Raw genomic sequence first — 25,830 nt, forward strand, 5'->3', positions numbered from 1 at the left:
TCCTTAGTACCACAGCCCCATCCAGAGATTCATAGAAACTTTCGCATATTAAATGAAACATTCCCTTCTGAATCTGGGAAGCCCCTATTTAGTTGCATAGCAATCTTTGAAATATTTGGCTCTCATGGAGGAAATTATCATTTCAATTGTCCAAAATATGTTTCTAAATAAATAAATATTTGTCATGAGAACAAGTGGAAAAGTTTTCAGAGAGAGGAAATCGGCTAAACTTATAGTTAGAAAATTTATGTGATAGCTTCAGGAGAACCAGGTGCTAGGAAATAGCTTTCCCAGGCTTTATAGAATGATACTTCATATTTGTTTGCATTGTGCTTTAGAATTTAAGGAGTGCGTTTACATATATTTTCCCATTTGATTCATAAAAAAGAATTAAATCATAGCATTGGCCCTGGAAAGGACCTTAGAGACTGTCTAGTTTAATTTCTTATTTGAGAGATGAAGACTAGATAGTTTGTGGAAAAGATACAAGACAAATCTGCTGACTTTCAGTCCAGTGGATTATGGTCAGGTAGTTTCCCCCATTCTATTCAAACTAATTTTCAAATAAGAGATGAAGTTTCAAAAAACATTTTCTTGGGCAAGTGACCGTGAGCCAGGCTTGGTCACAGACCATTAACTTATCAAAAACTCCATTAATAGAATATGACTCTCTTCTGAACTACTTATCCTTGAAAGCACAAGCAGACTAATGAGTCCTACTATGGGATCTTTCTCACTGAGATGCAGAGATGAAAAGGCAACTTAATCTTTGGCCATGACTAAAATTGCTGACTGTGACAGAGGTTGTAGTTGTGGTGGTAGTGGTGGTAGAAGCAGAGGGGTGTGTGTGTACCCATGCTTGCATGGACATCAAGGAAAGAAAGGATTAATCATTAATAGCTGGAGGAGCCTGTGATCCTTTCAGATAATCAAATAGCAAGCCCAGTCTTAGAGAATTCAGGTACCCAGATATGTGGAGTTGAGAACCAGCAATAAGTGGGACCAACTTGCCAAGATCTACTGTTTGTCAAGCACTGTGCTAGATATTGAAGATAAAAAGACAGAGAAATTTCCTTGCTCTCAAACAGTTTTATCCTAGGGCACAACATAAATTTATATAAGTAGATCAGGGGTGTGCTGGTAAATATTCCACAACTGTTCTTCAGGGTAACAGTAAATACCAGACAAACTTTTTAGTTTAATGTGCATTCTTAACATTTTCTCCATCACTTTCTTACTTCTAGAAGATCAGCAAAAATAACAAAACAAAACTAGCCTTGATTTGTAGCAGTTTGTACATTTCCAAGGTGAGGCAGCTGTGGCACAATGGATAGAGACGGGGGCTGAAGGGAGGAAGACCTGAGTCCAAATTCAGCCTTAGACACTTACTAGCTGTGTGATCTGGGCAAATCATTTGACTTCTGTCTCAGTTTCTTCATTGGTCATCATGCTATCTAAATGTTAGCTGAATCAGCTAGGTTGCACAGTAGATAGAGCACTGGGTAAGAAATAAGAAAGATTCATCATCTTGAGTTCAAATCTGACTTTAGAAACTTACTAGCTATGTGATCCTATGCAAGTCATTTAAACCTGTTTGCCTCAGTTCCTTAGCTGCAGAATGAATGAGAGAGAGGAAATGGTAAACTACTTCAGTATTTTTGACAAGAAAACTCCAAATGGGGTCACAAAAGAGTGAAAAACAATTGAAATGACTGAACAATAAAATGTTAGCTATCATTATTGTGATTATTATTTTAAATGTTCACACATGACTAGCTCTAGCACCCTGAGGAGAAACAGAATGTAAATAAAATAAATACCAAGTAGTTTGGTGAGAGAAAGCATTATCAGCTAGGGAAATCTATAAAGCTTTCTTCTATAAAGTCCTGCTTGAGTTGAATTTTGAAGTAAGAGTTTCTAAGAAGTAAAAGGGAAGAAGAAAAAGGAGTGGGGACATCAAGAATAGCTAGGGCAAGGGTAAATATAAGAGAATACCCTTTGTGAGGAAAAGCAAGAAATTAATTTAGTCAGATTGTAGGAAAGGAAATAAAAATATTTGATGAAGCCAGAACAGTAGATTGAAGCTGGGTTATCAAAAGTTTTCAATGTTAAACAGATGAATTTATGTTTTATACTAAAGTCACTGGAATTTACTTAATGGGAAACAATGCAGTCAGATATGCCCCTAAGAAAAATCACATTTATCTAATGGTGAAGGGATAGGGATTAGTCCTATTAGCTTTATTGTTGATATGCTCATGATCTTTGTGACATTTATTGCTATGATCTGCTCCAAGTGACCCATAGAGCTACAAGGGGTAGGTCATGAACCTACAAATCCATTGGGCACAGGACTGCTATTTATATGGCACCAACTCCTAACAATGTTGAGACATTGCTTCTTCCATTCAGTCTGGTGAGACAGGCAAAGTTAGTATCACTAATCAGAAATTCAGATGTGAAGAGAGTCAGAAAAATGTGAATGATTGTCTAAGATCAAATAAATGGTCAACCTAGTAACAGTAAAGACACGTTAGAATCTAGTACTGCTCTTCTGAGTTTTGAGTTCTGAGTACTGAGCTCTTCTTCATTTGCCTTCCTGCATAGGAAGTTCATTACTAAACACGTGTATTAATATGGAGGAAAAAACAAGGGATCACTGGCTTCTTTATTGCTTTCCTATCCTAAGTCTGCACCTACAGACTTAGAAACCATTCCCTGGAGGACTTGAGTCATTCAATTTTGCAACTCCTGTCTAGGGTATTCTGAGAGGTAAGAGCTTATATTTGGTTAAAACCCAGCTACCATATCAAGCTGTAATATTATAACATTCTCATCCCACCTCTTGTTCTGGAAGTCCCAATGAAATCCCTTGATTCTGAAAAAGTCTTGGTAACCACCAACTATCAACCATTCTGTAACTCCACTAATCATTCCTGAAATTTCCCCTCCCTAATACTCTTCTCTGGATAACAATTCCATTTTTGTTTTGTCTTTCACTATTAGAATAGAGAGTATGCTAGCTGGTATATTGTAAAAAATCAGGAAGATTTAAGTTCATTTCTAACCTCAAACACTTACTAGCTGTGTGACTATAGGCAAGTCACTTAACCCTATTTTCTTCAGTTTCTTCATCTGTGAAATGAATTTGAGAAGAAAATGACAAACCATTCCACTATTTTTGCAAAGAGAATTTCAATTGGGGTCACAAAGCATCTGGCCGAACTGAAAAATGACTGAACAACAATAAAAAATAGAATATAAATTCTTTGAGAACAGAGATGATCCTTTCCTATTTATATTCCCAGCAGTATCTGCCACAGTGTAAAAAAAAATTAATTTACTGATCTCTCAAAAACATTTAATTCCTTTCTATTATCTCTGTTGCTAACCTAGGTCAGGCTCTCATTCACTCTTTTGTAAACTACTACAATAGCTTCCTACCCTGTCCTCCTGCCTCTAGCTTCTTTTTCCTCCTATCCATTCTACACTGACATATGACTCAATTGTCAACAAAAGCACAAAAAAAACCTTCAGTGGTTTCCCATTGTTTTCTGAATAAAGCCTAACATGTTCAATTTGACATTGAGAGTACTCCATAACCCTGCAGTCCCATTACTGGATCTGAATACCAAGGAAATCATAAAGGAAGGAATAGGACCATGTTTGTAGCATCTCTTTTTGTGGTGGCAAAGAATTGGAAAATGGGTATATGGCCATCAATTGGGGAATCCTGAACAAATTGTGGTATATGAAGATAATGGAATATTATTCTATAAGAAATGATGAACAAACTGATTTTGGAAAGGCCTGTAAAGATTTATATGAATTGATGCTGAGCGAAACAAGGAGAAACAGGAATACATTTTACACAATAGCAGCAAGAAAATGTGATGACCAACCATGAAAGACTTGGTTCTTCTCAGTGGTTCAGTGATTGAAAGCAATCCCCTAGAATTTGGACAGATAATACAATCTACATCCAGAAAAAGAAATAAGGAGACTGAATATAAATCAACATATGGTATGTTTATTTTTTTCTGTTGTTTTTTTTTAACTTTCCCATGGTTTTTCCCTTTTGTTAGATTTTTTTTTTTGTTAGATTTTTGAGAGATTTTTCTCTCCCAACATGATTCATAAAATGATGTGTATTAAATATAAATAAACAAGTAAAGAAACAAATAATTAAAAGAAAAAAAGAGGAAATACTGCATGATCTGATCACAAACTACCTTTATGGCCTATCACACTTCTCTCATTAATATCCCCTCTGCTCTAGTCAAACAAGACAAAATGCTAATGGGATGCTGATCTATAGAGATAAATAATAGTTTCCAAGCTTGAGGAGAAGATTCCTCTGTATTTCCTGATTAGATTATGTCAAGACAACTGTGTCCAGTTTTGTCACATTTTAGGACATAGGTAAATTGGAGAGAATTCAATGGATGGTAACCAGAACTTTTTAAAGGTCTTGATTTAATACCAGATAAAGAACTGAAGAAAATAGGGATGTTTAATTTGTAGGAGAAAAGATCTGGAGGGAAGTTAATAGCTCATTTCAAATACCTGAAAGGTTGACATATAAAATTGGGACTAAATGTGTTCTATTTGGCTCCAGAAGACAGAACCAGAAGCAATAATCAATTGAAAAACAGGCAAATTTAGGCTCGATATAAAGAAAAACATTTTAATATTTAGAGCTGCATTTAAGTGGGACAAATTGCTTCAGAAATCATTAAATAAAGCTAACAAGCATTTATTAGCTAACAAGTTTATACTTGCTATGTATTAGTCAGGGCAGTTAGCTAGACAGAGTGCAGAGTTTGGAGTTAAGAGACTTATTTCCCTGAGTTCAAATCCATCGTCACTAGCTGTATAACCCTAGATAAGTCATTTAAATGTTTCTCTCCGTTTCCTCATTTGCAAAATGAGCTGGAAAAGGAAATGGCAAACCAGTCCAGTATCCCTGCAAAGAAAACCCAGATGGGGTCATGAAGAGTCAGACACTAGTGAACCACAACAATATGTGAGCCAGAAGCTTGGTGACCATTTGTCATCTATGTTGGTGAAGGGATTATTCTTTGAATTTTGCCACTGAGACCCCTTCCAAATCTGATATTCTGTTATGCCATGATTTACACTCAGTGTCTCCATTTATCATGTATTAACTCCCTTGTAATCTAACTCCAGATCCCATCACTGTGCTACACGTGCTCTCTCCAAGTAACTATGATCTCTTAACTTCCTATATTAGATGTTTGATAAACATCTGTCTAATTTAATTGAGATGAGTATGGTGACATGTAAGGTGTTTGGTACTATACTCAGCATTCAGCACAGTGCCAATGTAAGACATTTTTTATCTCCTTATTTGTGGAATCTGAGATTCCACAATTAGAGAGTCAATCATCTTTTGGAAAAGCATATATCTACTACTAAAATGCAAATAAATGTGAGAAGCACATCTTAGAGCTCATCACAACCTAATTTATGCTCTGATTAAGTGAGTGATTGACTTCTTTAAGAGAGTGACTTAGAAGGGAAAGAATGAAAGAATTTAATTATCTGGAGGAAAAAGGAGAAGAAATCACCAATAAGAAGGAATGGGGGAGGAAGAAGCAGGATATCAAAATGAAAGCTGGAAGCACAGGTGAGAAAAGTTTTCTATTTGGGCAGGTAGGTGGTACTATATGGTAAGCTAGAATTAGGAAGACCTGAGTTGTGCTGTATCCTCAGATGCTTACTAGCTATGTGACCCAGGGAAGGCAATTAATCTGTTTCCCTAATAGTAGAATGAGAATGATAATAGCATCTATCTCCCAGGATTGTTGGAAGGATCAAATGAGATAAAATTTGTGAAGGGGTTTGCATGATCTTATTGTTAATACTTTACTATTCTTCCTATTTTCTTTTTTCTTCTGCCACAAGTGAGGGTTTAAGGAAAAAGACTGCCTTTTTTAGTTACAGCAGAGGCAATTCAGACATCTTTGCTAGGATGACATAAGAAACTCCTGATTATCCCTATTTATTATTATGAACTAGAAGGTGGGTCTGGATTCAAGAAGACCTGAGTTCAAGTCCAATCTCAAATTTTCCTGGCTGTGTGACTTTGGGAAAGCCATTTTCCTTCACGGGACTCAGTTTTCTTAACTATAAACAAGATAATATAAGATAATATTTATGAATTATATAAATATAATAAATATATGTAGATATATGTATAAATACACAATATACATAAATATACAAATATATAAAAATGTACAAATATAAATATCTTATATAAGTAAACATAATATTTATATAGGCCTTTTATAAATGCCTGGGATGTTGCAGACACTTAACAAATGCTTGCTTCTTTCCTTCCTGCTACATAGAAAAAAAGTATGATCTGAGAACAAAAGTAAATCAAAGCAACAAAAATTCATAATTTTCTTACTGAGTACAGTAAACTGTATCAGAAAGGTATTTCTAGCCTAGAAATTTTTAATGTGGGATCTGTAAATTTGCTTTTAAAAATACATATATTTAATAACTATATTTAGATGTAATTGGCTAGTATTTTATTTTATGCATTTTTCAAAGAGGTCCATAAATATTACCAGATTGCCAAAGGGAACCAGAACACAAATAACATTAAAAGCTCCTTTTTTAGGCTAAGGAAGTAGACTATGAAACAGAAACATGATAATTAAAATAATTAGCATCATTAAAGTGAAATATTAAAATAATTAGGAAAATAATTTTAATCAAAGTTTAATTCAATAACTCAACAGAAATGAAAGCATATTCTCTTGCTTTAAGTGCCTACTATGTACAAAGAATTATATCATTCTTTAGGAAAATACAAGATAAAAAATGTTATAGCCTCTATTTAATTTAGATTATCAATAAATTAAAGCAAAATCATTAAACTAAAAGTTTATTTTGCCCCTATCTGGTCATTCTCTCATGTTTTAGGTTACACTGAATAATCAATATTTAGAGGGTCCCAAGGCTAATGCTGACCATTGCTTGATGCTAAATGGCTGTACATGTTATATAACTATGTTCACATCTAAGTGGGGATTTCAGTGAGAAAGAACTAGATCTTTCATCCTATGATCCTAAGCAAGGGGTTAGATAAAGTGAGATTTGTCAAGGAGAGAAATGAGAGTGATCTTTTTACACAGACTAATCACAGAATTGGAATGGGTGTCTGTTACATTTCAACCCTTGGCTTTAAAACAGTGGGCCTAGGACCAAATCCTGAGTGATCCCCCGATTAGTGGGAGGGATGAAAAGACACCAGAGAACTGAAAGAATAATAGTAGCTATAAGAAGAGAACTAGGACAGAGGATTAGGCTCCTGACATCTATGATAGAAAAGGATAAGGAGGTCATTAGCAATGTTGAAGTGAGCAGAAAGGTCAAGCAGGGTGAGAACCACAAAGAGGGCAGATGATATAAGTCTAAGTTTAGTTTTGTTGGACTATCGGGTACTAGCATGACAGAGAACAAATTGCTTCTTGAAAAAAGTTGGATGTTGAATTGGGACAAATTACTCTAGGTTAGGGACTTGTTAAGAAGAGGAAAAAAAACCTAAGGAAATTACTGAAGTTGAGGTGAGGAAGGATAAGAAAAAAAGGCACCATATGGAAAATTCAGTTCAATTCAGCAAGTTCTTTATTAAGAATTTATGATGTGACATCTAGGTTTCAGAATGGATAGAACATTGAGCTAGGAGGGAGGAAGACCTAAATTCAAACACAGCTTCAGACTTTTACTAGATATGTGACCCTGGGCTAGTCACTTAACCCTGTTTGCCTCAGTTTCCTCATGTGCTAAATGAGCTGGAAAAGGAAACAAATTCCATTCCAAAATCTTTGCCAAGAAAATCCAAAATGAGGTCAGTAAGACTTGAACATTATTGAACAACAACAACAAAAAATATGTTCTTAGGATACCAAAACAAAACAAAGCAAAAAGAGTCTCTGGCCTCAAGGAGTTTAAATTACACTAGAAATATGGAAAAGGCTGAAATACAGTATGAGAGAAGAAAATTAAAAAGGCAAATAGGGGAGGAAATAATGAAGAAAATTAGTATTTTAAAAGATAGAAAAATAAAAGGCATCATGTAGAGGTATATTTGAATGTGAGCAAGGAGCATCATTCCCAACAATGTCAATCATAAACAATTTGCAAAATTCAAACATCTTGAACAACAAAAGACCTGATCTTGTGCTGCCTTTGGATTTCAGAGCAATGGAGGTAAAAACATCATTACTGGGGATTATACACATAAAAGGCCATACATTCATAAATAATTTTCAAGCATGGTTCAAGATATTTTATGGGGATTTTTTCTTTAAAAAAAAATTAAATGACAATTCTGTTATTGGCTGTTGGTCTTATTTGGATCCTTTCCAAATCCTGGATGTTCTGATTCCTCAATGTCACTTGCTTCATTTTGCTCCCTGTCACTCTCTCTTTCCTCCTGACACATACCTGTATAGTACTTTAGAAAGATCTGTAGCCTCAGAGCCTCTCAGTCTAAAAAATTGCTAGCATCCCAGTTCAGAAGTTCAGAAGCAGTGAAATGAGCAGGTGAAGAATGGCAGCAAAGGCAGCTCCTGTCTCTGGAACCAGGCTTTTATACATCTGCCACTCTGGACATTTTTCAAACTTGCTCCTCTATGCATACCAGTGAAGTGCTCACTTGAGCTGGGCCTGTCTGTTTTTGGCCTGCATATTGAGCTGTGTAATTGAGGGAACTCAAGCATGGACGGTTTATGGTTGTATGAATAAGCAAAATACTGAATATGCGATCTTATTGTTTTTCAGCATTGCACAGTCCCTAGTTTCACATGTCATTTTAGAACAGGAGTGGGAGGAGGGGAGTGTGAAAGTAAATGCATTCAGTGTGGATAATTAATCCATTTTTTAAAAACAGATTTTCTAAATTATGATATGAGGCTCATTTGGTTTAACACTTTTTTTTTCTTAAACAGAGAGATGCAGCCATTTGCAAAAGGCTCCCATTATCTCTAGGACACTATGAAACAAATCTATTTCATTTGTGTTAGACCTTTGGACATAATTGATATGGTGGTTGTAAAACATTTTTGAATGGTTTTCCCAGTAGGAGGGGTTGATAAAAATCACCTTTAAAAAAATACTGTCTGTTTGCCTATCCAGCCATAAAATGTTTCAGATTCATCCATGCCCCAGTATGTCCTACAAACAGAAAAATATTATTTGTCAGCTTCCTGCCATATAAAAAACAGCAGGGGTCTCTAGAGTGTTTTGCCACACCACAGAGGTAACTTTATTGACCTAACAGAAGGTGTGATAAAAGCAACAGGGGCATGAAAAGGAGCAAGAATGGGGATGTGTGAAACAAATTATTTGCATCCAGTGGTGTACAAAAAGACCAGCAATGGCCAAAAGAAACAGTAAGGGCTCACTGTTCCCAGCCTCCCACCTTTAATTTCAGACATCTTCTAATACATCACCCAAGAAAGTTCTCTGCAGGACTGGACCTAGGAAGGCAGTTCCCACTTATCCATCCTTTGATTTTCTGTTTACTGTAATTAACTGATAACATTCATTCTCTTTCTGAATGTTGGTAAAATGACAACATTTCCTGAGGCGGCGGAAATGAGATTTCCAAAGCAAACTGCTGGCTACTTAAGATAACTAGTCTGGTGGCACAGACATAAAGCCTGAATAGCAAGAGTCTAAAGCAAATATAGGATTTGAATAGCAGGGGATAAGCTTACCTGTTGCTAAGTATTAGGGTAGGGGTTGGAGAAATGGTGGTGATGGTGGTGGTGGTAGGATGGGACAATCTCTGTGTTTGCATTCTTCACTTTTGATTCTAGCTTTCAGGGGTTTCCTCCAACTTTTAGGCTTTGCTAAAAATGAATTTAATGAATAGCAGTTGAACAAAAGCAATTATTACCTAAGATTCTAAATCAGGAATTCTGAACCCCTTTTATTTCTTGGATTCCTTTGACTATCTAGTAAAGTCTAGAGACCACAGAATAATATTTTTAAATTAATAAAATAGAATAGATTACAAAAGAACACAATCATTGGAATATGTCCATCTATATACCTCTGTATCTATGTATCTGTCATTCATGGATCCCAAATAAGAACTCCAGGCCTTTTTTTTTTTTTTTTTTTGGTAGTGGCAAGAAACTGGAAACTGAGTGGATGCCCATCAGTTGGAGAATGGCTGAATAAGTTATGACATATTAATGTTATAGAATATTATTGTTCTATAAGAAAAGACCAACAGGATGATTTCAGAGAGGCCTGGAGAGATTTATATGAACTGATGCTAAATGAAATGAGCAGAACCAGGAGATCATTGTACATGGCAACAATAAGATTATATGATGATCAATTCTGATGGACGTGGCTCTCTTCAACAATGAAATGATACAAACCAGTTCCAATGATCTTATGATGAAGAGAGCCATCAACACTGAGAGAGATTGTAGGAACTGAGTGTGGTTCACAACATAGCATTTTCATTTTTTTTGTTGTTTTATTTTCTTTCCCATTTTTTCCTGTTTGATTTGATTTTTCTTGTGCAGCAAGATAATTGTATAAATATGAATGTATATATTGGATTTAGCATATATTTCCACCATGTTTAACATATATTGGATTATTTGCCATCTAGGGGAGGGAGTAGGGGACAGGGAGGGAAAATTGGAACACAAAGTTTTGCAAGGTTTAATGTTGAAAAATTATCCATGCATATGTTTTGAAAATAAAAAAGCTTTAATTAAAATAAAAACAACTCCAGGTCTAAATACTATGTTCATGGAAGTTTAAAACATTTTTATTTATTTTTAATCTGTATTAAAAGATTGGTGATGATTTATGCTACCCATATCCTGACAAAGTGACAAATGAATGAACATGGACGTGGGAAATTGTTTAGATTGACAAAATGTAGTTGTTCCAAGGTTTCTGTTTTTATTTTTTCTTCTAAATTGGGTGGGACATAAGGAGAAGAGAAAATAAATTCTCATTAGTTAAAAAAATGAAATGAAATGAAACAACAAAACAGATTTGTCCTGGAAAAAAAAGATATTTAAGCAAAGGTCTAATGAAGAAAAATTGGTCACTGAGCTTCAGGACCAAGAAGAACAACTATATTTACTGTGGTGTTAGTCAAACAGGATGATCCTTATTTTTCAGTCACTATTGCTCTTACTTCTGATGGATGATTAAAAGAGAAAAGTTGCTTCCGTAATCACATAGTTGTTCTTGCTATTTATTCTCTGGTTTCAAAGCCTTCCTTCTACCTTAATGTAGTAAGTACTAGACTACAATTTTGTCATTTACTAACTTTATTACTTTAGCCAAGTCCTTTAACTTTTCTCTAGGCAAGATGGGGATAATAATCCAAGTCCTGTTTATTTCACAGAAATGTTATTTTAGCTCAAGTGCTTGGAAATCGCTATATATAAATCTTTTAGCAAATCTTTTTTGAATACCTTCTCAAGGTTCAATGAAAATTAAATCCACTAAACTCCTGTAGTGATTACCCACCACATTGCCAGTCAACACAATTGATGGCTAAGGACTCTGCCTTGGTTCCATTGCTTATTCCCTGTGTGACTTGAGGAAAATCATTTAATCTCTCCTTATATGTTAAATAAAAAGGTTGGACTAGAGCATATTTGAGATCACTTCTAGTGATCTAAGAATTCTGGATTTAGTGTCAGAAATCCTTGGTTCACAGCTTTGCCAAGTAAACTATGGTTTGCACAACTGGAATCCTGCATCTATCATTTATAACCTGTGTGTCTATAGACAAGTTAATTTACTTCTCTAGGCCTCAGTTCCTCCCTCACCTATAAAATGAAGGGAGTGGATTAGTGATTCAATAGGTCATTATGGAAGAGTGGCAAGAATTCTAGCTCCAGAGCCAAAGGACTTGGGTTCAAATCCTGTTTCTGACACTTAGTATCTATGTGAATTTAGTTAAGCAATTTAATTCCCTGGTTTTGAGATTCCTCATTTATCAAATGAGGGTTTTGGATTCGATTGACTCAGAGAAATTACTTTTTTTCTTTAGATCTATGACCTTGTTCTTTTAGCTTTTTGTCTATGATCCCAAAATCAATGAGACTGTGAGAATCACATCAAATTAGTGATGAGACCCTATGTTTCACTGATCACTAAAGAAGCTCAAGGATAGTAAGATCCAGATCCAAAATGGAAGGAAAAAGCAAAAATACTTGGAAATGAGGAAGGTGAAATTCATTCTTACTTGTATACATACTCTAAGCTCCTCAAATACTCAGTTAAGAATGTTAAGAAATGGGTAATGAGATAGTAAATAAACGTCATCAGAAACTAAAGCAAAGCACAAGTTCTAATAAATTAAGTGAGATTGATATCCTCAGCTGCCTCCTATGGCATGTTTCAGTATCTGTGTATTCCATAAGGTGACATGGGAATTTTAGCAATGCTGCCAACAGCTGTTCTTTCTGGACCCTGTGACCCCTGTAGGGACAAGTGGCAGTCAGAATGATTAACTGGTGAGATTTTCATTTTATAGATTTTAATGTGCTTTTTAATGTGAAATAGTCCTCTTGTTTATGTGATAATGTATAATTATTATTTATTTTGATTCAAATAACTATTTTTCTCTGAAATTAAATCAAATAAAAAATGACCACATATTGTTTGTGGTCATTTAATAAAGAGAGAGATGACACCACTCAAGTTTGTTATTGATAGAAAAGATGCAGTCCCTTACAACCACAAATTTCTGATCTGTTCAAACTCTCCAGAAACCACATTATATTATATTACCATCACAATGACCTTTAAACCACATTAAAATACAACTATCTTTCTACATATAGGTTATTTGGACTAGTGGCAAATCAAAACTTGTGCTCAAATGTTTTATGAATGTCCATTTATCTAATATACTCAATAACAAATATTAGACTCTGCTATGTGCTAAGATCCTTCATTAATTCTATCTGTTTAGGTTGTTAGAGTATTGAGAAAACATTTATAACAATAGCAAATGGGATGAAGAAAAGGAACCTTAAAGTACTGTATTTGAATAGAATTTGAAGACTGGTTGTATCCCAGATTTTATACTTATTACCTGTGAGAATTTGTATAAGCAATTTTACCTTAGTTTATTCTTCTATAAGATAGAAATCATATATTTGCTCTATGCCTCCCATAGTTGTTTTGCTTATAAGGCAAATTTTTTTTTTTTTGTAATGGAATATTTTTTTATCTATCTATTATTTATGTAAAGGTACATGCTGTAAAGGAATATATACACACATATTACCATTATTATCTTCAATTCTATATACAAAGAGCCACCTACAAGAGCTATTTATGTGTAGTGTTATACCTATCAATCATTTCTAGCTATTAGCTAGTCAGGCTGCAAGCACCAGGATCTACATCAGAGAGTAAAAGATAGTCTATGTTTCATGTGACTGAATCCTACATTTGAAATGAAATAGATGTTGATCAGTGGATTCAATCAAGGCTGAAATTGAATGTGCTTTAAATGTCTGAAGAACCAATGAATCTGCTGTTTTCACTTTGGGGACAATTCATAGAACATTAGTGTTGGAGAGGACCTTAGAGATCATCTAGTCAAATGCCTTCATTTCATGGATGTGGAAACTGAGGCCCAGAGGGGTTAAATGACTTGTTAAAATTCATGTAGTCAGTAAATAAACACAATTTAATTAAATCTCAAACTCACAAAAATTTAACTACTAATATTTTGAATTTGAAAGAGATTCTTCTATGTGGAATTTAAAACCAAAATGAAAACTTGATCAAAGAAGGAATATTTGTAATCTTGTAGAGAAAGTTTACTATATTGTATGTGCTAAATTACCAATAATTTTTAGGAGACATCCTATTTGTGAAGTAAAATACTTATCCAATTCATATATACAATTTTATCAATTATTTTTTCAATAGATCATCATTTAATGGTTCCATGAAATAAGAATTTCATTTCAAAGAAGGATGTTTGAAATAGCTCCATCTTATACACAAATGGAAATTTACATAGGATATTTGCTAAGTAGAAAACAAAGCATAAAATGAAGAAGAGAAATTGCAAAAAACTAAAATTTATGTTCAAAAAAATTCCCTAACAATTGGAACAGTCCCAAAGATAAAGAACAGGCAGTGAGCTATCCATCACTAAATTCTTCAAGCAGAAGCTGAATAACTCCTTGCTAGAGATATTACAGAGAGAACTTCTCATCAGGGATGGTTTGTAATGAATAGCTTTTGTAGTCCCTTCTCTGAGATGGTGTCATTTTTGTTTAACTAGAAAGAAAGCCTTCTGAAGAAACACTAGAGGGTGCTGCTGTCTTACATTTCTAATTTCTTGGCTTCCCGTTTTCAGTACAAATCACCATGCACTAAATTGTGACAAATCTGAGAACACTGCTCGGCTCTCATATTACACTAATTGAACAATGCACAAAAACAATGCCAGGAAGAAAGGAAAGAATACCAAAAGCCCAGTATCATGAAGAAATAATAATACATTTTAAAATTAATGTGTCTTTTTAATAAATGCCTTTTAACAGTAGTGATGAATGAAAGGGAAAGGAGAACGTCAAATGGGTGAGCTCATATGGATATTTGTAATGGCTCATTAGATGACTTCTGTGTGCTTTCCCACCTCATATTTCTAGTTATTTTATTCAGTTTTTTTTTATAAAGCAACTGAAAATGAGAATGTTTTGAAATAAATTAAGGTTTTCCAAATCTTAGTCTCATTCGCTTAAAAAAAAAAAAAAAACAAAACTTTCTCTTTCTTTCTCCCCCCTTCTTTCCTCTTCTCCCTCCTGTCTATTTCTGTCTTTCTGTGTCCTTGTGCCTAATTCTTCTGTCTGTCTGGCTGCCTATCTTTCTGTCAATCTCTTTATTTTCCTCTCTAAATCATCTGGCTATTTGGACAGTTGAAACACATATTGTAAAGCTTTTACATAAAATAGAGAAGTGTTTTATTTAGAACACTGAATCAGAGTGCTGGAAAAGGCTGGAAGCAATGAGTCCTATCTCCCATCCAATGGAAAAATCTCCTCTACAGCATCCCTGACACTCATTCTGCCCACTCTGCCACTTTGTCTTATCACCCATTTCATGTTAAACAGCTGTGATGGTCAGGGAATTCTCGAAACTACTTCCTTACAACCACTACCCTTCCAGTCTTGTTTGTTTGTTTGTTTGTTTTTTTCAATGGCATTTAGAACAAATCCAATCTCTCCTTCCAATGATAGGCTCTTAAATATCCAAAGACAGCTTTTGTATCTCCTGAAAATTTTCTCCTCTCCAGCTTCAACACACCCAATTTCAGGAACTGTTTCCAATGATGTGGGCAGGAGGCTGGAAATGTAGTAGTATCTATCTGAGAATGAAAATACCATAAAACTAAAATTAACCAAACCTGGCAGGGAAAAGATATTTAGGTGAGTAACCAAGCAACATATGAGTGGGAGTAAGCTATAAACAGGAGGAAAAGAAATTATCACTGAGTAATTAAATCTAAACCTTATAATCATTTATTTATTGCTTAAGATTTTGCTTATCTGTGTGCACGTGTAGAAAAGGCTTCTATGTTTGCATTATTCTATGAGTGACTTACTTGAAAGACATTTGGAGGGAAAAAAAAAAAAAACTTTCATTAGATAGGGGAGGAGGGAAGCAAAGGAGAAGGCAAATCCCAAGAAAATAAGCTAATATCAGGGATTACACTAAAATCAATTTCTAGGAGTTCAGGGCTGACTCAGCTCAATCTCTTACAGCTGCAGTGCTGCACAATTAGAACTGATGTTCAGAACAATGACCTAGAGGCACTGCAACATCCTGAATCATCAAAGAAAGATTCAATTAGGCTCAGGATTCTACACTTAGTAACAAAGACTGGTAGAAGGCAAACTGATGTAGTAGACAAAATTTCTCTTTGGCACTTCCAAGCTCCTTTTTTTTGGAACCCTTCCTAGTTCCCATAATGCCCCCTCCCTTCTCTCCCAGTTGTTCAGTGCTGTATGCTTACAGTCTATAAACACTAGGTCTGAAAGAGCAATTTAGCATTAGTCATTTACCCTTTAGTAGAAATTAAACCCAATGTTACTATTTCTTGGGGTGTGTGTGTGGAGGAGAAGAAACCTCTTACTTTTTATAATCCTTGGTTTACTTCAAGACAGCTCAAGTACCACTTTCTATAAGAAACCATTCCTGATCTACCCAGCTGTTAGTGCCTTCATCCTTCAGATTAGTTTATATTCTCTTTTTCTATCTAGATATGTATCTATTATCTTTTTTTTTTTTTAGTAGAATATAAATTTCTCAAGGATAGGGACTTTATTTTGCCTTTGTGTCTTCTTAGCACACTATCTAGCACATAGTATGTTCTCATTAAATGCTTTTCTATTAATTTACATTTGAATACACCTGTAACTATTTTATGAAAAATTCTTTTGTTGTCCTTTAAAGAAACTTCATGTTTTATTAGATGGGAAAAATTTCTGGGAGTCAGGCAGCATCTTTGATCTTTACTTGTATATCAGGCCCTGATTAATATTTTAGGAAAGGATTATTAGTGCATTTTAGAAATATTTGTGACAAAAATATTTCTTACAAGATCCTATTCTGATTCATGTTTTAAAGGTGACCTTAGGTATCTGCAGCATATGCCAGCAGAGGCAAACTCTACTAGGATTCATACTGGATCACAGTATGAATTCAACCATCAAGATGAAAAGAAAACTTTTCTGGTAATTCTTAGCTACATGGAAAGTAAAATACTCTCATTTTATAAATATTATTTACAATTAAGATTTTATTAACCATGGGTTTAACAGGGGTAGAAATTTCAACTGGTTTTCCTTGGATGAATAAAAACTTGCTTTTGAAGTGGCAGCCTATAGAACAGTGACGAGTCATCTTGGAAAACTGATGTTGGGAACTAATTTTGGGACAGCCAATTCCCAATTGTGGAAACTCCCTCTCCTGACAGAATTTTTTTCTATCTATCTAAAGTTCATGGATCAAAGTTAAAAACACCTGTGACTTTAGAGTTGACTCAATGATTGAGAGTTTGAGTGACTTGATCCAGTATGTGTCAAAAGAAGAACTTGCACTCAGGTATTCCTAGCTCTCAAGTCAGATCTCTATTCATTACACTATTCTGCTAACATAAAAAAACAATTCAATTAATAAATTCAGACTAGTCACGATGCATCCAATAAGTCTTTTGTTCCAAGAGAGCAGTTTCTTTATGGAGCTCATTTCAGAAGAAATCAAAACCAGCTAAAAGAGGATTTGTAGGAAATGACCCTGTGCAAAGTATTCCAGCTTGAGAAATATTGTTACGATACTAGTATTTCTTAAGTATGAAAGGAAACAACGCAGAATTTGGTTTGAGCAAAAAAAATCACACTTGAAAGGATTAGATAGAACTACTTTATTCTCTAGGGCTGTCTATGCTACAAAAGACTTTTCCTTTTAAATTAACTTTTCATCTTCATATGGCATTCCTAAACAAAAATAATACTTTTCCCAGATACTACCTGTAAGATTTAAAAAGAAAGGAGTTCGCTTGAGGTCAGAGAGAGAAAGGATTCACATACTCTGAGTCCTTTTTTGTAATTTCCAGCAGGCTAGAATGCCCCACAGTGGAAAAAAGGTCCCCTTTCTAAAGTTTTTTCAAAGCTTGGAAGATCATTCAGGTACTTTTTAAATGTCTAGGGTAATATATTTAAATTTTAATTTCTAGAAATTTAATCTTCACATACCTCTCTCCAAAGAGATAGCAGAGCAAAGAGGATAAAGAACTAACGTTTAATGTCAGCTTAGTGCCACATAGATACAGTTACAAGTTCTGTTTATGATACATGCTAGCTGTATGACTCTGGGCAGGTTACTTAATATTTTAGTGCTTTCTAAGACTATAAGGTCCAGGGAAGATGCAACCTGGAATGTGTCCAAGGGAATTTCCTTATGTGAATTTCTATATCAATGCAATCACTAATTCTTTCCCTATCACCTTTATTCACATTCTCTGGAAGATCCATAAGGCTTACTCATTATATATGCCTTATTATTTTTATATTGCAAGCCCACAAAGAGAGGTAGCACATATTTTTTCTATCATTAATAGTGGTCTTTCCAATGGGAAATGAATGCAGATATTCTGTGATAGAGATTTTGCTGGTAGTTACCCCTTTCTTGTAAATACCATTGTGCTATAAATTGGAGCTTAGCACAGGTGAATAAAAAGTGGCTGAGAAGTAAAAATAAATAAAGAATTTGAAGGTTAACAACATTTTGAATGTGAAAGGCAACATGAAGCAGGGAACAGAAAGCTTGGAATCAGAAACACCTGGTTTCACTGCTCTGCTATGCAAAGGACTTGACATATTCTGGCTTTGTGACTCTAGGCAAATTACTTAACCTCTCATGCTGCAAACAACTCATTGAAATCATATGCTACAGAACAATTTGCCTTGATAGAGGGAGCTTCTTCTTTGGGAATTTCATACTAATAAATTAGCAGTTGAACAGGAGAGGGACAGAGTCAGAGGAGATAGATCTTCTCCAAATGACATGAAACCATGGTACCAAGAAAACCCTATTGATAACTCAAATTAATTCAAATAATAAAATTTAGAACAACCCTACACTAAAGACCAATTCTGTATATGATAGTGATAATACACCCTTCTTGAAGGATGAAGTGTTAACTTCTGAGGACTATAATTTAAGAAGGATATTGATAAGCTAGACATATAATAATAGTAATTATTATTAGAATAAGCATAAAATATAAGTATATATAATATATGCATATATTACATAAAATATAATAATGATGAATATAGTATATAAAATAAAACTATTAGCTAGTATTTATATAGGATTTTAAGGTTTGTAAGATATTTTACAAATATTATCACATTTTTCTCTTTACCACAATCATGAAAGGAAGGTACTATTATTATCCCTCATTTTTCAGAAGAGAAACTGAATCAGGAAGAGTTTAAGGGATTTACCCAAGTTCACACAATCAGAAAATATCTGAGGGTAGATTTTAATTCAGGTCTTGTAGTGAAGAGCTCAATTTGCTGGACTAATTAGATACCAATGATTAGCAACTGGGACACTGTAGGGGTTTTGAGTCACTGTGGATGGTCTGAAGGTCTGAAGGAATTGGGGATGCTTAGCCCAGAGAAAAGAAAATTCATGGAGATCATGGTAGCAATATTTATCTAGATGATGAGCATCGAACACTTCTTATCCAGAGAACAGAGTTGGGAGCAAATGGAAAAATTGTAGAGAAAATTTTTTTGACTTATTGTTTTAATAATTGTACAAAAGCAGAATGGCTGTCTAGAGAGTTGGTGGTTTCTTCTTATTGGCAGCCATGTGGCACAGTGGATCAAACAATGAATTCTGGGTTGGACAGATGGGAGTTTAAATCTAGTTTCACTTACTTATAAGCTGTGTGAACTTAACAAATATGCATAATGACCTATTAAGTGTCAGGTCTTATAGGCATAGGATGTACAAGAACAATAATGAAATAGTCCTCCTTGCTTAAGGGATGTCTTATTTGAGATACTAAAAATGAGATTGTTACAACAAATATTTTTTATTTGTTTTCATCATGTTATATTAGTGAGAGGCAATGTGGTGTGGTACAAAGACAGACTTGGAAGACTTGAAATTCAAATACCAACTTCATTGCTTATTAACCATCTAATCTTGGGCAAATCATGAGTATTCAGAGCCTGATTTTCTATAAATCTATAAAATAGACATAATATTGTTATACTACCTACTATACCAGGCTGCTGGGAGAAAAGCATTTTGTTTACCTTAAAACCCTATAAAAACCTGAGTTATATTAGGGAGTTAATTACTTCACATTATTTCTCAAAACCATTCTTACCCACACTCTCTAAGAATGTAAAGACAAAAACAATAAGACATGGTGGATTCCATTTTTACAGGGTTCTGGTCTACATATAATCAATTTAGTCCTAGTAATGTCAAATGACATATAAAATGTTAGTTTATAGAAGTAGTTTAAACAGACACATATTTATCCAAGTGATTAAAAAAAACCAAACACTAAACTATGTGACAGCCAGTATGATTAGGTTTTTCCTCTAGCTTTTTATGAAAATTTAACCTCTGACTCAAAGAATCTTTTCCTTCTGGTATGGATTTTTCCTGTTTACTGTAATCCAGCAAATTGAGTATCATTACATTTTTTTTTAAAAACCTAAGACAGATAGCCAATTTCTCTTCTAAATGCTGTGCATTTCAAAGTTTAATGAACATAGTGCATGAGACCTATATCTGGGTTTACATTCTGAATCACATACATTAAGTAAAACAATGCCCATCTTTCATTCTCTGTCCTCTCCCTGCCCAATCATACATACATGTTTACCTCTAAGTTAAAACCTCTAGCATTCAAAGCTATACATCCTTTTTATATAGTTATGCATTTCTTAATCTTTTTAATTCTTCAGTAAACTCATTTGATCTATAGTTGGGTACTTATTCCAGGACAAGGTTTAATCCTTTATGCTACTCAGACAGTTGGCAAGCTCAATCACAAAGGCCTTCATCATTCAAATTCCTCCTCTGAGACAATCATTATCCTCTCTTAAACACAGCCTCATACATTTGGTAAACTATGTGAGGGTCTAATCTGCCCTGTTAGCATGCACCAGCTTCTCTCTTTTAAACCACAAGACAATAATTGGAAATTCCAATTCATGTCCTTCATCTTGCCAAAAAATGCAATAAAAGCCAACAATGCAGGGTTTCTGAAAGACTGCATCCCAGGATGATCAATCCATTCTTTTCGGACTAATTGCCACAGTCAAATCAATAAAGTGGCAATCCGCTTGGATAGCCAGAGTGGCAGAAATAAATGGATCAGCTGTGATTCATCCTGTTCACTTAGTGTATTTGCACAAAATCTAAGTGGCCCTTTGGGTAGTAAGCTTAGTGACCTATTCAATGTATTAGAATGAGTGTCTGGGCTGGAAGTCAGACATGGTCTCCAATGTTGTTTCTGTCACTAACTAGCTGTATGTGACACTGGCCAACTATATCTCGGTTTTCTAATCCATAAATGAGCCTCAGTTTCCTAATCCATGAATTTGAAGTGAGAAAACATTTGTAAAGTGCTTAGTACAGTCTCCAGCACATAGTAGATGCTATATAAATGCTAATTCCCTTTCCTTCCTCTTCAATGACATTATTTTATGTGATCTTTTCCAGTTCTGAAGTTCTAAGCACTCAACAGTCTCTCTGTGATCTATTCAAATCAACCAGTATTCACAAATTGCCTACTAAACACCAGGGATGCAAACAAAAAGAAAGATAATAGTCCTTCCTTTCAGAAAGCTTATATTTTACCAGAATGTCTTAAAGAACCCTGAGGAAAAGATGTCATTAGGGAAATGAATGGTGGGAACAATGGATAGACTGGCTAGATTGGACAGATGGACAACCATAAAGCTCTAGTGGTATTCTCTGAGTGTCAGAAATGGGTAAGAAAGGACTCCAGTACAGTGGGTGATCTTCCTGTGTCAAATTTATGAAAGAACATAGACGAGTCATGTAGAATTGACTTTGTCTTCATCATAGGAGAGTAATTTAAGACAGTGGGAAAAATGGAATCTAACAGGGATAGAGCTAGGGCTTATCTCTTTGGAATCCTGAAATAGTGACCTCTGGGAACCAGCATACTTTTGACATCCAAAGTGCTTTTGGAATCTAGGAGGTACAGGTTCTACACTTTGGGTCTGAGTCCAATATATCTGAAGAGGAAGGGGGGGATATACTCTGGGGTTATTGGATACATGTGTATATGTTTGGAGTATTGAAGTTAAGGGTAGATAAAAAGTTATATTGAAATGCCATAAACATAGATTAAAAAAAGCTATAGCCAATACTAAGAAAAAAAAGTTCTCTTTATTATTTACTTACAGGAGGTCCTGGTGGTCCTGGTTTTCCAGGGGGGCCTGTTTTGCCACGCCTTCCCTTTAAACAAAAAAAAGAGAAATGGAAATCACAAATGTTATGGTTCTGGTTTTTTAAGATAAGAAAATTTTTCAAACAGATTTGGTCTAAATCCACACAACTCTATATCACTGATTACACCATCAATTAGTTCCAAATGCCACAGGCTAGTTCTTCATAATGCTGCTTAGCAATGTATTTGCATCACATTAATTTTTACTGGTAACTTCTACTCTCCCCGCTGCTCCTTAAAGGTATCTGTAAGATGACCTAATAATAAATTTCATTGCATCTGATAGAGCCATCTTTTGGAACTCAACAGTGACTGCACTTATCATCCTAACTCATTAAATAATGACAATGGCATAGTGTATATTAATTAACTAAATCTTTTTTAATCTCAGATTATTTTCAGCTGTTTTATTTGTGAGCTTAAATGTCTACTCCTTCCATAAAAATGTCTTTTTTATTTATTTATATTTATTTAATTTTTAATTTAAGGAACAAAACAAGCATTCCAATAACATGGTACAATAAAAATGATGATTGCACATGAAACTGCAAATCTACCACGTACAACTTACTCCCTACAAATATACAGCAAAGTTATCAAGTAAATTTTTCTTTTTCCTCCTTTTAAAATTTATTCTTAACTAATTTGGTTCACAGAACCAGGAAATCATGAAATTTCAAAATTTAAAAGAATCTTGAAAGTTATGGATTATCTTATACCTCCCAAAAAAGTCCCACTACAATAGATAACTTATTCATTCTTTAAGATCTCCAATGATGGAGAACGATTACCTATGAAAGCAGTCAGTCTACTTTTGGTTCACTATAATTATTTGAAAGATATTCCTTAGACCTGCCTAAAATCACCTCTTTTAAATTCCTGTTCATTGTTACTAGCTCTGTATTAATCCCTCTTCCAAAAGATAGCCTTTGTAAGTAAAGACAAAGATCATGTCTCCCTATAATATCTCTTTTCCAGGCTACACATCCCCAGGTTCTTCAATCAATCTTCATTTACCAAAGACCTGAAACCCTTCACCACTCTACCTGTCCTCTGTGGGATGCTTTCCATTTTGCCAAATTCTGAAATGTAATAACTAAAACTGAATATAATATTGCAGATGTAGTCTGACCAAAGCAAAGTACTACAGGGCTAAAATTTTATTCTCAGAATCTTTGCTTCTTAATATAGCACAAGATCATGTTCTCTTTTTGGTTGACCCCCCCCCCAAAAAAAAACAAAAAACTCCCACCGAACATGGTTGACTTGTTTTGATCATGTCTATTAAAACTACAAGATCTCCTTCAGGCAATCTGCTTTCAAACCATGTCTCCTTCATCTTGCATTGGTGAAATAAATTTCTGGAACCCAAATGTAACACAAAAATATAAAATTTTTTTCTCTACTAAATTTCATCTTATTAGAGTCACATCAGAGAGAAGGTCTATCTTTTTGGATATTTATTCTTAGTAGACAGAGTGCTGGAAAAGCACAATTCAAATATAGCCTCAGATACTGTGTGATCCTGAACAAATCATTTAACCTTTGTCTGCCTCAGCTTCCTCAACTGTAAAGTGACAATAGTACATGATAATATAAGTATTATATATATATATAATTATATATTATAAATATAATATATGATAATAAATAAAGTGATAATATTAGTTTGTATATTCCAGGTCTTTTTGAGGATCAAATAAGATAATATTTGTAGAGGGCTTAGAATAGTGTTTGACATGGATGTTATATAAATGATTATTCCAAACTAATCAAGACATGAATTGAATTTGACAGTACATACACCATCTCCTACTTCTACAAAGGTTAGGAGATCTTGCTCTAGTTTATCACTACTAAGAAAAGCATCCTATATTGCTTAGTAAAGATAAGAGTTTGATAGGAGATAGATTTTCTTGTCATCTAGAGGCAGCTGGGGGATGGAGGATAATGAATAGAGGTCTCGACCTAGCAGCAAAAAGACCCGAGTTCAACTTTGACCTCAAATACTAATTATGTATATTATCTTGAGAAAGTCATTTAACCTCGGCTAATTTTCCTCTTCTCTAAAATAACACCTACATTCCAGGATTGTTGTGAGCATACAATGAGATAATAAATGTAAACCTTAAAGCACTATAGAAATCCTAGGTATTATTATTGTTATTCCTGGTTCATAACTACAGTATTGATTTTATGTTGTTTCAATATGTAAAGGGAAAAGATTAGCTATATTTTTGTTTTATTCTTTCTCATATAAATTGAGACCTAGGAACTATTCTGGTGGGCAGAAGATGTAAACCAGAATTAGGATAAGCACACATTTCCATATTAGGAATCCTTAAACATAGATCCACAAATAAAATCCTTTATGGTGTCTGAGACTGCATTTTCCAAAACTCAATATATTGGGTTTTTTTGTAATCCAAAAGCAATTAGTCCCCTGTGGGGCCTAATCAATGATAAAACTTTATTTAGCACAAGAAAGTACTATAATTTATTAATTCACAAGCACACAAAGAGATGAAATCAATGACAGCTGAGGGTGTGATTTACTCATCCTGCAGGAAGGAAGGCACTGTTTGGATTTGGTAAATTCAACCAAAAGTTCAACTTCTATTTATCTTTCCTACAAAACAGATACCTGTACTGATTTAGAAGGAAATATACTGATTTGGAAGGGGTAAAACCAGGCATATCATTCATCTAATTTTCCTCCAGTGATCATTTTTAAAATTAGTCCAATGTCAGCATGATTGTGATCAAGTTTCAGAAGACATAGAGAAATAAAACATTCACAAGTCAGCACTTGCACTACCAGTATCTACATCAAATGACGCATGTCACTGTCTGGAATTGCACAATTACTTAAATTTCTTTTACAAATAGTGTGTAATGATGTGTGTGTGTTTATATGTACCCCCTTGACTCGTCTCACTCTCATTGTTTTCAGAAATTTCCCAAGGCAGGAGCCTTCCACTCACATTCCCCTTCTATTCATACCCTCTGCCCTTATCATGTAGAATGAATAGCATACAAACCTCATGGTACTCTGGGGACAACGTCCCCTCCTCTGACTCCTGGGCTCACACTTTTTCCTCTGAGGAGGGGGGCTCTCTTACTCCCTAACCCAGGCGCAAGGATTGTTGGTTATGACTGCATGTTGTATTTACTTTCAAAAGTAAATGATCATTCCTGGACATTTAAAAATTGCCATTAATATGGATTCAAATTATTGAAATAGTGCCTATTTTTAAAAATTTTGTTTTATTTGATGTGGTTTATGTAATATGAAAGAAGTTTAGTTGATATTTATGTGTGAAATTATGAACAAAATTCCCAAAGGTAATTTGTATGTTGGCCGTTTGAGACTCGGATGCCTTTTCTCAAAGAAACAAAAGCTATTATTATCCAGAACAGCCCCAAATGTATACTGCATCTGAAGTATAGGACTGCATTAATGGTTTACACTGTGAAGTACCACTTTAAATAGTGTTCCTTTAGGGAAATGTGTTCATATTTCCAACACTGCCTGTAACACATTTTCTATTACAATTTTCCTGAGGGTTGAAGGATTTCTGGATGGTTCACCCCTAGGCAATAATTGTGTGTGTCCTTCCCTAGCTTCAACCTTTGGGAATATGTCTCATGGTTTCAGGCAGAGATTCCATTGGTAGAGGGAGAAGAAAGTAGGGTGGAAGCAGATGTTGGAGTTAGGTTGGAGCTAAGGGAAGAACTGCGAGGAGCTGAGG

General features: G+C 34.6%; 1 protein-coding gene across 1 annotated transcript in view; it reads right to left on the bottom strand.

Moving 5' to 3' along the window:
* Window positions 1–23,417, bottom strand: part of LOC100916733 (collagen alpha-1(XIX) chain) — a 69,744-nt gene extending 46,327 nt beyond the window's left edge. Inside the window, exons 1-2 of the mRNA XM_031968610.1 lie at window positions 23,331–23,417; window positions 22,033–22,086 (exon numbers count right to left, since the gene is read on the bottom strand). Coding sequence (XP_031824470.1) covers window positions 22,033–22,086; window positions 23,331–23,417 — 141 coding nt within the window. The remainder of the gene's footprint in view (window positions 1–22,032; window positions 22,087–23,330) is intronic.
* Between the last annotated feature and the right edge of the window lie 2,413 nt (window positions 23,418–25,830).

Source organism: Sarcophilus harrisii, chromosome 4 (genome assembly GCF_902635505.1).
Source record: "Sarcophilus harrisii chromosome 4, mSarHar1.11, whole genome shotgun sequence".
Lineage (NCBI taxonomy): Eukaryota > Metazoa > Chordata > Mammalia > Dasyuromorphia > Dasyuridae > Sarcophilus > Sarcophilus harrisii.